This window comes from Miscanthus floridulus, unplaced genomic scaffold (assembly GCF_019320115.1).
Source record: "Miscanthus floridulus cultivar M001 unplaced genomic scaffold, ASM1932011v1 fs_666_1_2, whole genome shotgun sequence".
Classification (NCBI taxonomy): Eukaryota; Viridiplantae; Streptophyta; class Magnoliopsida; order Poales; family Poaceae; genus Miscanthus; species Miscanthus floridulus.
Genome location: NW_027097085.1, coordinates 26,332 through 39,744, shown reverse-complemented (window position 1 = coordinate 39,744; position 13,413 = coordinate 26,332). Strand labels below are relative to the sequence as shown.

Genomic DNA, 13,413 nt, shown 5'->3' with positions numbered 1-13,413 from the left:
GAACAGAGCAGGTGTACTGGCCTGGTACTTTCTTTCCCAAACAAATTGAAAACAGGGGAGCTGTACGTACGTCCAGATTGTTAGGCTCCTCAGGTGAGTGCAACGCAATACGCTAGTTAGCGGCCGTTGCTGTCAAGGGACAGGGGGGACAGAGCAAACAACAGCAGCCGAGTGGAAAAGCACTCCAGATTTTCCCCCGAGAAGGGTGACTCATTGCGGCACTGGCCGGCGCGGGCAAGGCAAGCGTCCGCGTGCGTGCGGCCAAGGAAGGCGTCGCCGTCGCCGCACGAAACCGCCGAGGAAAGCAGCGAGTCACGGCGGTTTGCTTCCACGGGCGGGCAGAGGCGGCGACGACGTACGCGTGCCGGCCACCTCCGATTTGATATTGCGAATTTCCTTTGTCATTGTCAACGTCATTCACCTGCTGACGAAAGCATCGCACAGATTTACTCCCAGTGAGCATAGAGTAATACCAGTGAAATCGTCTGACCTTTTTTTAGGCCAGGTTTAGTTCTCCTAAACTCCTGAATTTAGCACTATGTAAAAAGAAGATTCCCCGTCATATCAAACTTGCGGTACATACATAAAGTACTAAATGTAGACGAAATCAAAAACTAATTGCACAGTTTGATTCTACTTTGCGAGACGAACATTTTGAGCCTAATTAGTCAATGGTTGGACAATTATTACCAAATACAAACGAAATGCTACAGTGCGCTACAGCGTATTCGGCGACGCCAAATTCGGCCAACTAAACGTGGCCTTAGGGCTTGTTTAGTTGGCGAAATTTTGGGCGAAATGCACTGTAGCATTTTTCGTTGTTATTTGGCAATTAGTATCCAATCATAGTTTAATTAGGCTTAAAAGATTCGTCTCGTGAATTTCATCTAAACTGTGTAATTAATTTTATTTTTTATTTATATTTAATGCTTCATGCATGTGTCCAAAGATTTGATGTGACGGGGAATCTTGAAAAATTTGGCAAATTTTTTTGGAACTAAACTGGACCTTAGGGCCTGTTTAGATGCCGAAATTTTTGGCAAAATGACACTGTAGCATTTTCGTTGTTATTTGACAATTAGTGTCCAATCATAGTCTAATTAGGCTTAAAAGATTCGTCTCGTGGATTTCGTCTAAACTGTGTAATTAGTTTTATTTTTTATTTATATTTAATACTTCATACATGCGTCCAAAGATTCGATGTGACAGGGAATCTTAAAAAAATTGGCATTTTAGGAGGGAACTAAACTGGGGCCTTGTTTAGATTGCAAGTTTTTTCACTCTCTCTTCGTCACATCAAATCTTTAGACACATGCATGGAGTATTAAATGTAGATAAAAAATAACTAATTACACAGTTTGATTATAAATTACGAGACGAATCTTTTGAGCCTAGTTAGGCCATGATTGGACAATAATTGTCAAATACAAACGAAGTGCTACAGTGCCAAATACTGATTTCTAACCTCAATCTAAACAAGGCCTGGCTCTTCGCAAGAAATCGTCTAACTTTTGCAGGTAATAACGAGCATAAATGATGAATGCTTGGACTATGGAGCATGCATGCACGCGGCTCTGTTTCAGACAAGAGGGAAGTGATGAGTAAGACTGACTCCAACAACGGCAACCCAAACATGAGACCAATTTCACGTTTTAGGTAACGCACAGTGCAAAGGTTAGGCACCCATAACTTCGCCTCTCCAACGGACGCCCGAAGCCCTTCTGTGCTTCTATCCCAACAGAACAGAGCCCTTCTGTGGCGGCCAGCCAGCGCGCGGCCAGCAGAGCAGAGTGAGCCTGCGCGGCCAGCGCGGCCAGCAGAGCAGAGCAGAGCGAGCCTGCGCGGCGCGGCCGGCACGGCTTGGGCGGCGAGCTCTCCCTTCTGTGCTTCTCTCCCAACCACGCGGGGCATGGTGGCGGCCGGCGAGCGCGGGGCTAGCGCCGCGAGCGAGCACACGGTGGCGGCCAGCGAGCGCGCGGCCAGCAGAGCAGAGCAAGCCTGCGTGGCCAACAGAGCAGAGCAGAGCGAGCCTGCGCGGCCAGCAGAGCAGAGCAGAGCAGAGCGAGCCTGCGCGGCGCGGCCGGCGCGTCCTGCACGGCTTGGGCGGCGAGCTCTCCCTCCCTCCCCGCCGAGCAGAGGCCCCGCCGGCGAGCTCTTGACCCGCGGCCGGCAAGATCCAGGCGCGCGCGGCGGTGTCCGCAGCCGCGACCGGGCGTTCGCGGTGCCCGCCCCTTCCTCGGCCGGCGGCGCTAGGGCGAGCGCCCCCTCCCCTGGCGCGGCGGCGCCCACCACCACGGGCGAGCAAGCGCGGACGCCAGACGAGCGCACGCGGCGCCTGAGCGCGGGCGAGCGGGGTCGGCACGGGCGCGGCGGCGCTGCCGCCGTTGGCGAGCGGTGCCACAGCGAGCGAGTGCGGACGAGCGGGGCCGGCGGCGCGGCCGGTGCGGGAACGGGCCACCTCGGACGCAAGCGAGCGCGGACCATTTGCGTAGCGAGGAGAGAGGCTATGCTTTTTTGCGTGCCGTTCGGTCCGATAGGCAAAATGGGTCACCTGTTTGGTCGGCCGTTGGAGGTTGTTTTCGGGAAGGCAAAGTACTGTGGCGGACGCATTTTTGGGTCTGCGTCTCGGTGTTGGAGACAGTCTAATGCAGTCTGTAGACTTCAGGAAGACGGACAGGTCACAGGTAGGTATACAGCATTAACTTTTTCGTCCTAACCGAAAAGAAAAGGGCCGAGTTTCATGTGAGATGATCACAGGAGGTCATTGGGCCTGGCTTCTACAGGGTTCTTCAGAGGCTGCTCAGGTTTCCAGAAATTTGTTTGAGGCCGGTTTACCAGAAACCGGTTTATTCAGCAGGAACAATATTTTTCTCTCATAACAATTCAATTAGAACAGTGTTTTTCAGTCAGTTTTAGCCAAAATTCAACAAGCCGAACGGGACCAACGCTTCCACGAGCGACACGGCGTCCAAGGCCTCATGGCCATGGATTGTAGCACTTTGAAAGTCAAGAAACGATGTGTGTTCGTTTGACCTGTTATATTATACAGTAACACATTTTGTTGATAAAAATGATGGAGATCGGGCTCTTTCTCAACATGGTTAGGTGAGGACTAACAGCATGTTCGCTGGTAGTAAACGATCGTAAATTTTCAGCTAGAACAGTATTTTTTTCTTACACCAAATCAGATAACAGTAATAATCCACGATCGTATAAGAAGCCCCAGCCGAACAGGCAGGCTGTGAGGATGACCGGACGGTGCGGTCTGCATGCATGCGCACGGCGCATGAGCATGACTGCAGCTTACCACTTGAGGTGTCCAAGGGGCACTTTCATTTGAGCGGCCTTTCAACGGAGCACTAGCTTGGCCTGCTTGGGTCGGTCACTACTGGCTCCCAGGCTGTTCTGTCACTACTGCCTCAGGCCACAGCCGTCTTCCGCCTTGGACGTTGCTCTCGTCTTGCTTTTGCTTGGGTCGCTGCTCGTCTCCACTGCGCGCGGAGGGCTGTTCATCCGCCATTTGATTTGATTCCGAAAAAACTAAAAGTGGTATGAATATTTTGCGGCAGAGGACAGACGAAAGCATTTTGTGGTATTGAATAAAATAATGACGAGTTTTTGGACAAAAAAAGAGAGTACTCTCGTGGTTTACCATTACGATAGCCATAGGATAGCATCGCATTTATAACAATTCAGGCACAGGGGTGGACCTTACCTGGCCCAATGACTAGGCCCACCCTATGGGCCTGATGGGCTAAGGGACTAACGTCTTAACTACCCTTTTTTTTCTTTTTCTTTCCCTTTTCCTATACCTTATCCAACCGCACGCGACCTCGCGTATGCTCTTCTACCTCCGGACGCCGCGCGCATCCCGCCGCCGCTCGCGCCTGGGGCCGCTCGGCCACAGACCGTCGCCGACTCCCTTCGCGCGCCCCCTCCCCGACCCCGTATGTCATTTTTTTAGACGCACTACCGCATTGATTTCGGTTACCGACTATGCAAGTCATGGCAAGATGATGTTAAAAGATAAGCAAGTTTTAAAAGCCAAACATGCATGCATAAATTCAGCAATTCATAATGTCTTATAATTCAGTACAGATTTTGAACCATGGATTTCATCAAAATGCCCTAGTCTGCTCGCTCGATCGAAATGCCTTACTCGCACTATATTTATTTCTTAATTATTATGTAGCTCGAACTATTATTTATTATTTCTTAATTATTATGTAGCTCGCTCGATAGCGAGTTGTTATCTGAAGCTGACTTGCCATCTCATTATTACTGTACCATCTTCCCACAAAAGCTATCATCGTAGTACCACGAGTCCATTCTCAGCAGGTGAACACAACTGATGCGTCAATGCGTGAGGCCAAAAGGTAATCACTAGTGATGACACACAAACAGCATATAACCACGAGCAATTTTAGACTGACACAAAGTTTGCGGCCTCAGATACAGTATATAGCTAAGTAAAGATAGCTACCAAACTGCCAAAAAGCCAGCACAGGATACAATTGTCAACGGTATAGAGCATCTTAATGCAAGTCAAAAGGCGTCTCAATGTTTTGGTGAGTTTGAGCAACGTGCTTGCAAACAGAAATTATTGAATGACATGGCCATCCATTCTCAACTATAGAACCAAAATTGGACATAGATGGCCAGTATTTAGTTGTCAGCCACTTCAATCAGGGTTTGCTCGTAGTCAGCAGGGGCCTGAAATCCATGCAGGTTCATCACAGTTGCGGCTACGTTGGCCAGCCCAGGGGTTTCAATGTCGTTCCGGAATTTCACTCCGGGGTGAAGACCAGGGCCTCCAATGGCAACCGGGACCTGCAAGTTTTACAGAGGTATTAACATCCAAAGCAATCAACATGGGTATGCTTTTACTGGGAGACAACCAAAGACATGGGGTCAAAAGGCATTGCACTCACCGGCTGAAGGGTATGCGAGGTTAGAATCTGGATACCGCCATTCTTGTCGAGCAACGGCTTGCCAGCTTTGTTTCTTTTCACCATATCCTCTGCATTGCCATGATCGGCAGTCACAAGGTAAATACCACCAACTTGCTCAACAGCATCCAAAATAATCTGTTCAGAAGAGCATTTGGTTAAAATAGGCAAAGGCCTATAATATCTGCTACTGTAAGCGAACTTTTGTTGATGTATAAGCGAACTTTCAATGCAGATTATGAAGACAACACAAAACATGTAAGCGAACTTTTATTGATTCTCTCACCTTAACAGCTTCATCAGCTGCCTTGCAAGCAACAACGGTGGCCTCAATATCACCAGTGTGACCAACCATGTCACCATTTGGCAGGTTGACACGTACCTGTAACAACAATATGCTAAGCAACAGAGAAACCGAAAGACTCATCTAATAGAAATTTCAGAACTATTTACCTGGTCAAACTTTCCACTTAGGAGAGCGTCCCTGGCTTTCTCGGCAATTTCAAGCGCCTTCATCTTGGGTGCAACATTGAATGTAATACCACTGTCACTAGGAACTTCTACATACTCTTCCTTAGTTTCATCAAAGTATCCTGAACGGTTCCCGTTCCAGAAAAATGTGACATGGCCGAATTTCACCGTCTCACTGTCACACACAAACCAATGTTGCCACATAAATAAGGGCGTACCCAGTGCAGAGAGCTTCCGCTCTGTCCGAGGTCTAGGGAAGGGTGTCAGTGGCAAGCCTTACCCTCGCCTGTGCAATGCGAGGAGACCGCGACTCGAATGCGGGACCTTCCGGTTATAGGCGGTAAGACTCAACCGCTTGCACCAGGCCCGCCCTTCAATGTTGCCGCATAAATAAAAAGAAAAAAAAAAGATGATACAGCATGTTCTACATTTTGCCTCTTCTAAGAAGAGGCAAAATGTAGAACATGCCATTGCAAGGACAAAGATGATACAACAATGAGTCAATCCAAAAATAACATTATACAGGCCATACAGTATTGGCAGCGTATGCTATGGAAACCAAGGAGCTGTGCAAACTATGCAAACTCTAATCTAGACCACTAGACTCTAATCCGATGGTAGAGGTAAAGGTGGGTTATTCTAGCACTTAAACCCCCCCACTCATCCCATCTAATCCAAGATTTTGCAAATCACCCCAGCCTCAGCCCCAGCGCCTGTACGGTTCCCTTCCGTCTCCTCGCGATCCCCGTACGGCGCGATACAGCGCCGCGACGACGCCCGCGACGAGGCCTGGCCGCACCGTTTCGTTTACGGCGATTGTTTACGGCGCCGCCGTCCCTCACGTTAGTATACAGCGCGGATCTTGGATTAGATGGGATGAGTGGGGGGGTTTAAGTGCTAAAATAACCCACCTTTACCTCTACCATCGGATTAGAGTCCAGTGGTCTAGATTAGAGTTTGCATAGTTTGCACAGCTCCTTGGTTTCCATAGCATACGCTGCCTACAGTATTAGCACACAAATCATGCATAGAACAATGCAACCAAATATCAGCCGAAGTTAGCACAATGTCAGCATATTGAGCCTCCTCGGCAGCTAGAAGATTACCCTAGAAAAAAAACTCGTTTCTACACATGTCAAATTACTAGTACAACTGCAGCATAAGGTAATGGAGATAACTCACAGCAACATCTTTCCAGAAGGCAAGTGCCCCTTACAGGTATGTACAAGATTGTACAAAGTACACTTGATAATGTTTAGATGACTCAGAAAAAACTAAGTGGTTTATGATATTGAAGTAAACAAAAGAAGTATCAAGAGAGGCTGAAACATTAGATAGTATAGTACTTGCCTGCAAGCAAAAGTGTGGATGCCATTCTTCACCAAGTACTCCCCAGATGTTCTATCTATCTCTGGTGGGGAAACAAGGTAACGGCTTGGAAGCTTCAACTCACCATCATACTGAAGCATCCCAGCATATCGAATTTTGGGGACACGAACACGGTCAAATTTGTCAAAATCTGCATACTCTAGTGCTTTCGCAAGCATAACCATGCGATCGGCCCGGAAGTTGAGAGTGACAACTGCATCACCATCTAATACAGGCCCAACAGCATTGCCACTGTCATCAACAATCACAAATGGGGGCAAGTACTGATCATTAGCCTTGGGCTGTGCTCTCAGTGTTTTCACAGCCTCAAGTGCACTTTTGAATTTGTAGGGTGCTTCTCCAAGCACCTGGGCATCCCAGCCACGTTTAACCACATCCCAGTCATTCTGGAAGGTATTAAACAAAACAAAACTGTAAGCCAAGGTGTTAGACAATGAACACTGATGCTTGAATACGACAAAAAACATTCACCTCATAACGGTCCATGGTAACATACATCCTTCCACCACCAGATGCAATTTGTGCATCAATACCCTTCCCTCGAAGCTCCGAAAGATCATTCTCTAGGGTCTCCACGAAACCAACACTGCTGCCATCCAAAACATCACGCCCATCGGTAAGGATGTGCACACGGATTTTTTTTGCTCCCCTCTCACTAGCACCTTTCAGAAGTAACTGGATATAGCAAAAAAAAAAAAAAAGGAAATCTTGTGGTAAACTTGTAACTTAAGATAAATTGAAGAAAGAATATTAGCAAACCTGCAGTTGGTCAAGACGAGAGTGGACACCACCATCACTCAACAACCCAATAAGGTGAAGAGTACCACTTTCAAAAGATTCTTTGATGTAGTTGAATCCATCTCCATTATAAATCTTTCCGGAGGCAAGAGCACTATCAACAAGCTTAGCACTATAGGCAGAAAGAATGCAGCACTCAGATCAGAGAACATCTAGTATGAACTATTAAGGACTAAATGTTCTATTTAAGACTAACATGACAGACAAAATAGCACACTAAGATCAAGTTCTTGATTGCATATGAATTCAAATGTTGAGCCAAAAAGTACACTGCAGTAGTGAGAAACAAATCAATGAAACTAGTAACTGATGACAACAAGAATACAGAGTTACAGGCTCTATTCTCGTCATGAAGCAAATACTTTAGTACTGTCCCAAGCTTCAAAGATTTTGAATCTTATATGGACAAAATTATTTGTTGGCGACTAAATGCCTATCTCACGTGGAGGTTTGGCATGTATAGAAAAAACATAGTTGTGGGCATCATGTTCAAGTGCAATATTGAAGCCACAGCGCATTAGTTACAACAAAATAAACATTTCCAAAAATAAATAAATATCTAACATACCCTTGGGCAAAAATCCGACCAGCACCAAGTGCATTGTGACCAACTTCACTGTTGCCCATGTCATCATCAGATGGGAGACCCACAGCTGTTCCATGAGCCTTCACTAGTGTCCATTTCTCAGGAGCACCCTAATATACATATTTCACAAAAGGGTGAGTAAAAGCATGAAGACAGTATACCTGCAAATCAAATTATGCTGACAGAACAATCTTTCATCCAAGAGAAAGAAGCAGAGGTTACGTGCAACACCATGTTATTTTTCATTAACACCAAGTATGAGACAATGGTCAAACAAGCAATTGAATGGATACACTTTCAAAGCATTAGAAACCTCTGGGCATAACCATTTTCAGACAGTCCTACATGAAAGAGAAAAACTCAGCATTCACTGCTTCACCCAGAGCCCCGTATGCATAACAGATTAACAGTGAGTACTGGAAAAAGCATTTAACCTTAATCTGTAGAACTTAACCTTAATCAAGATTACAACAACAACAACAACAACAAAGCCTTTAAGTCCCAAACAAGTTGGGGTAGGCTAGAGTTGAAACCCATCAGAAGCAATCAAGGTTCAGGCATGTGAATAGCTGTCTTCCAAGCACTCCTATCTAAGGCTAAGTCTTTGGGTATATTCCATCCTTTCAAGTCTCCTTTTATTGCCTCTCCCCAAGTCAACTTCGGTCTTCCTCTGCCTCTCTTCACGTTACTAACCTTAATCAAGATTACATAAATAAAAAATCTAAAAGCCACTACCTACCGGTATTAATTCAAATCAGATCCGTCATCAGTGAACTGGAGCTAAGAATTAGGCTCCCGATAAGAATGTGACCAGTGCATACTTAGCAACAATCAGAACCAAGGTATCTAATACACACACAAAAAAAAAGAGTATCTACGCAATCCCACAATGACTTTGCGATACAGGGTAAAACAGAAGGGCAGGTGTCAAGGAAAGCATACGCACATTCTTTAGCGAGTCCATGACAGGAGTCTGAGCGACATGGATGCAGTTGTACTGGTCGGGGGTGGCCTCGCCCCATCCGTCCAGCACGACGACAGCCACCGGCTTCCCCTTGGGGAGCTTCGGGTGGTCCGGAAGCGTCCACGAGAACCCAGAGCTCGCCATAGCCAACGAGACCTACCAAATAACACACAGCAGTCAGCAACATGTTAGACGAGCAGCAAATCCGCAACAGAACCATACAGATCTGCGCCTGGCTTCAGAATCCGCCACACGGCTTCGCTATAATCAATTAGATCTGAACACGTAATGAAAAATACCCTATCCAGTTAATTCGCATGGCGGATTGAGACTGGACGACCAGCACAGTCGTTTAAAATCAGGTTTAGATCAGATCTCTTGTTACAAATACGAGAAGAGAAGCAAATCAGACGCGAAGGATGATGGCAGTCGATCTGCCGCATCCAGAAATCGAAAGACATGCGAATGAGGGAGGAATCTGCGACTGTTCTTACCTTTTTGCTTCTGCTTTTGCCTTGCCTTAACAAGAAGAACTCTTGGCGAGCAATGGGGCGATGGAACAAAGGGAGGTGCGACGCCGCGGCGGTATTAATAAGGACAGGCGACGGCGACGTGGGGTGCGAATAAAAAAATATAATTGCTATATTTAAGGATGGTGTTTCGACTTAAACTCAGGCGATTTAACAAGTGGACGGCAGGATAGCTGCTCCGCGGGAACAAATGGAGTCATCGGACGGCCGAGGTGCGTAGAAAAGGTGAGATATTTTATTTTATTTTATAATATTATTTTATATATTGGAAGGAAAAGACGGGCTTTGGTTCGAATGAGGAATGGCTCCGCCGGGTTTGTGGATCCAGACGGCGGAGATCCGCCAGTTTATTCTGCCCCTGGTATTGGACGGTAGCGATGGTGGGCGGCTATTGCCCGGGCCTATGTGGGGCCTATTGGTGATCAGCGCTGTGCAACGGAACAAGCATAGTCCCCCTCACGGCGGCCCACCAGGCCACCACGGATTTTAGACTTTAACGTGAGCTTTGGACTTTTCGACGGGGCGCGTGCGTGAAAGCGTCACGACCAGCCACGAGAAAATTGGACTTTTCGAAGGGGCCGTGCGTGAAAGCGTCAGACCCAGCCGAGAGAAATTTGGACTTTTGGAAGGGGCCGTGCGTGAAAGCGTCAGACCCAGCCACGAGAAACTTGGAATTTTGCCGCAAGTGGGTTTCGCTCTAATGCATTTAGTAGGGTTCGTCGAAATACCTCTATAAAACGAGTGTTTACGCTATTGTGTCATTTTCTAATTTTAGACAACTTTAAAAATTGTTCAGCCCAACTTTGAAAACGGTCACAGCATGTGAAAAGTTGGGCTGAAAATTTTAAAGTTGTCTAAAATCGTGAGATGGCAAAATCATGTGAAGTACCCATTTCATAGAGGCATTGGCCCCGTTCGGTTTACCCCATATTCGGCTTGTTTTTTTCAGCAAAAATAGTGTTTTTCTCTCCCAACAATTCAGCCAGAACAGTGTTTTTTAACCAATTTTAGCCAAAATTTAGCAAGCCGAACGGGACCATTCTGGTGAAGTCCGTAACTTCCATGACATTTTAGCGAAACCCACTTACCGCAACAACAAAATTCTAATTTTCACCCTAGCTAACGAAGGTGGACAAGGGTAGAATATTTGTTGCAGATACTACATTCAAGCCGCAAGATGTGGTGTTTAGAACATCTCTAGCTCTCCGAAACAAGTCTGGTCCACAAACTCTGCTCTATAAACTCCACCGTAGAGCGGCTCAAAAAAAACTTAGAGTTTGCGGAGCATATCTTTAGGTGCTCTCACGGCTCCACCTTTTTTCCTCAAGCAGAGTTGCGTGGAGCTAAACCAGTTTGGCTAAAAACATGGAGTGGAGCTGCAAACATAGAGTGGAGCAGTCCTAAACATCCTCTGTGACAAATAGGGGTGACCCAATACCACATTTAAAATTAATTATTAGATAGAGATATTTTTACATAGCACTAATAACCTCTCCTAATATACGAGACTCATTTATCAGCTATCAATTTATTTATTTTCTTTTCTTCCTGATTCTTCTCTCCTCTTTGGCTCTTCTCTCTCACAGGTTCATGACGCTCCTATCCACCACCACCACCATGATCCTAGATGTCAGTGTTCGATCCGCCCCACTCGACCAGGCGCGTGTGAAGGATGGCCTCATCCTCGGCCATGGTGCATGAGATGGCCAAGAGGACTTGATGGCCTCGTTTAGCTCATGCGCGCAGCACGACAAGTTTGACAAAGGCGAGGCGCACGGGGTGGGAGGTAGCCTCATCCCCAGCTGTGGGCGTCCTTGCGGTGACATGCTCGGTGCCATCCTCAGAGATGGCGACGATCGTGTACTTCGGTGTGGCGTCGACCCTAACCCTATGATTGTAGATCTAGCATCATGGGCCAAATAGTGTAGTGTACTTGGGTCGTGCTGCTGCAACCATGCTTGTGTCATCATAAGGCCATGGTTGCGCCATTGACATCCCTCGCATAGAGGTACATCACCATATGCTGCTGGCGCCATGCTTGCATCGTTGCCTTTCCTTACTAATATCGAGCTCAGCATTGCCAAGATGCCGACTGCGAACTTGACACTGATGTGGACCACAAACTCAACGCTTTTGTGCCGAGGAATGCACGTAGGACATTAGGGTGATGCTCATGTCGAGGAACTTGACCTCTGGCAGTGCTCGACGACAATGGAGGTAGAGAGGAGCGAGGGAGAGGAGGGGCAAGAAGGATGACAGTTAGGGTGGACCCAACTTATTGGGGGGGGGATACAACTTCCTTCTTATTTGATGAGAGACGAGAAAGATATTGCTAACCACAAAGAGAGAGAGAGCGTTATTGGGGGCATGTTGGACAACAAAAACATTCATCTCCCCAGTGTGATAGTTTCACTAGGATGAGTGGTAGTATTGAAAAACTACTAGATGTCCTTACTTTGTATAGGTGTGAGTGTAGAGTACGTCCATTGCTAGGCTAAGTGTCGGTGTTTCGAATCACCGACTAGTAAATTTGTGATTTACGCGTCTGGCCCGAATGGTATGCTCGGAGGATATAAGAATCTATACTGATTCGGGCAGAATATCCCTACATCCAGTCTACTATTGCTCGTATTACCGGTACTAGTTTATAGTAGGGGTTACAAACGGGCGAGAGAGAGAGCAGGTCCCAAGTCTCTGGTGAAAGGGTCGAACGGAGTTGAGTCTCGTTGAGCTTGTTCAGTCCTTCAGCATTGCCCTTCGTGGAGCGTCCTGCTTGCCCTTTTATACATGAAGGGGAAGGCACATGTTACATGAGAGAGAGAGAGAAAAAAGCAAGGAGGTAGAAGGCCTCCAGGGTTGCGGCGTCCTTCATCTCCTTTACGCGGGTCCCACCAGTCCTATAGATGATGATGGGGACGCCTCCACATCACGACCCTGTTCATAACTGGCACTATACGCAGGCATCATCAGCCGGTCGTGGCGCTCCATTCCATCTTAGTGGGCGGCATGGTTAGCAGATACCTCCGTCGGAAGTCGTACCAACACTATTGGCGACGTGAGTCCTTAGCTAAGGCCCGTCACAGCCATGGATCACGTCAAGACATGCCTACTCCCTTTCTAGTGTCAGAAGTTTGACCCTAGGTTCATACTCTTAGACCCGTAGTGGTTATGGGCGGTATGGACCCCTGTCGAGCGAGGCATAATCCCCATTCGAGGGGTCTAGCAAGGTGAAAGTGCATCTAGCCCTTTAGTGGGTCTTGGATGATTGAATGACAATGTGATTAAAGAACTAACCCATTTGCTAAGTGTGGACATGTAATAGGTTATCTCATAGGTACTTAATGAAAGCCAAAATGATATGTTGTTGTGTAAACAATCTAGTTCAAGCATAAGACAACAATGCAAATAGAATTCATGCAAAGGCTTATTTATTGTGAGATTTCCATGTTCTATGTGAAAGCAAGCTTATAAGAATTAATTAATGAGACATAAGGGATTGCATATGGATTGGTCTCATATTTGAAGCTTGCTAAATTGAAATGAAAAAGATAACAATACATGAATGGATGATTCAACACAAGATGTAACTTGATGGCTTGAGATGGTGAAGATAGTAAGGAAAGGCTTCGAGGTACTAAGCAAGGGTGAAGGGCAAGCGATGGCTTGGTGGCCGAAGAACCTAGCTAGGGTGAAGAAGGAAGTACTTGCATTTAGTTGAGGTACTAA

The 13,413-nt window shown here is 46.8% G+C and overlaps 1 protein-coding gene across 1 annotated transcript; it reads right to left on the bottom strand.

Moving 5' to 3' along the window:
- Positions 1 to 4,408: 4,408 nt before the first annotated feature.
- Positions 4,409 to 9,789, bottom strand: LOC136532601 (2,3-bisphosphoglycerate-independent phosphoglycerate mutase-like). The gene is made up of 10 exons (XM_066525189.1): positions 9,652 to 9,789; positions 9,140 to 9,313; positions 8,176 to 8,303; positions 7,569 to 7,719; positions 7,281 to 7,484; positions 6,767 to 7,195; positions 5,403 to 5,651; positions 5,236 to 5,331; positions 4,932 to 5,087; positions 4,409 to 4,830 (listed from the first exon to the last, which is right to left on the bottom strand). The coding sequence occupies exons 2-10, from the start codon at positions 9,299 to 9,301 to the stop codon at positions 4,666 to 4,668; spliced, it is 1,740 nt and encodes a 579-aa protein (XP_066381286.1). The 5' UTR covers positions 9,302 to 9,313; positions 9,652 to 9,789; the 3' UTR covers positions 4,409 to 4,665.
- Positions 9,790 to 13,413: the final 3,624 nt, after the last annotated feature.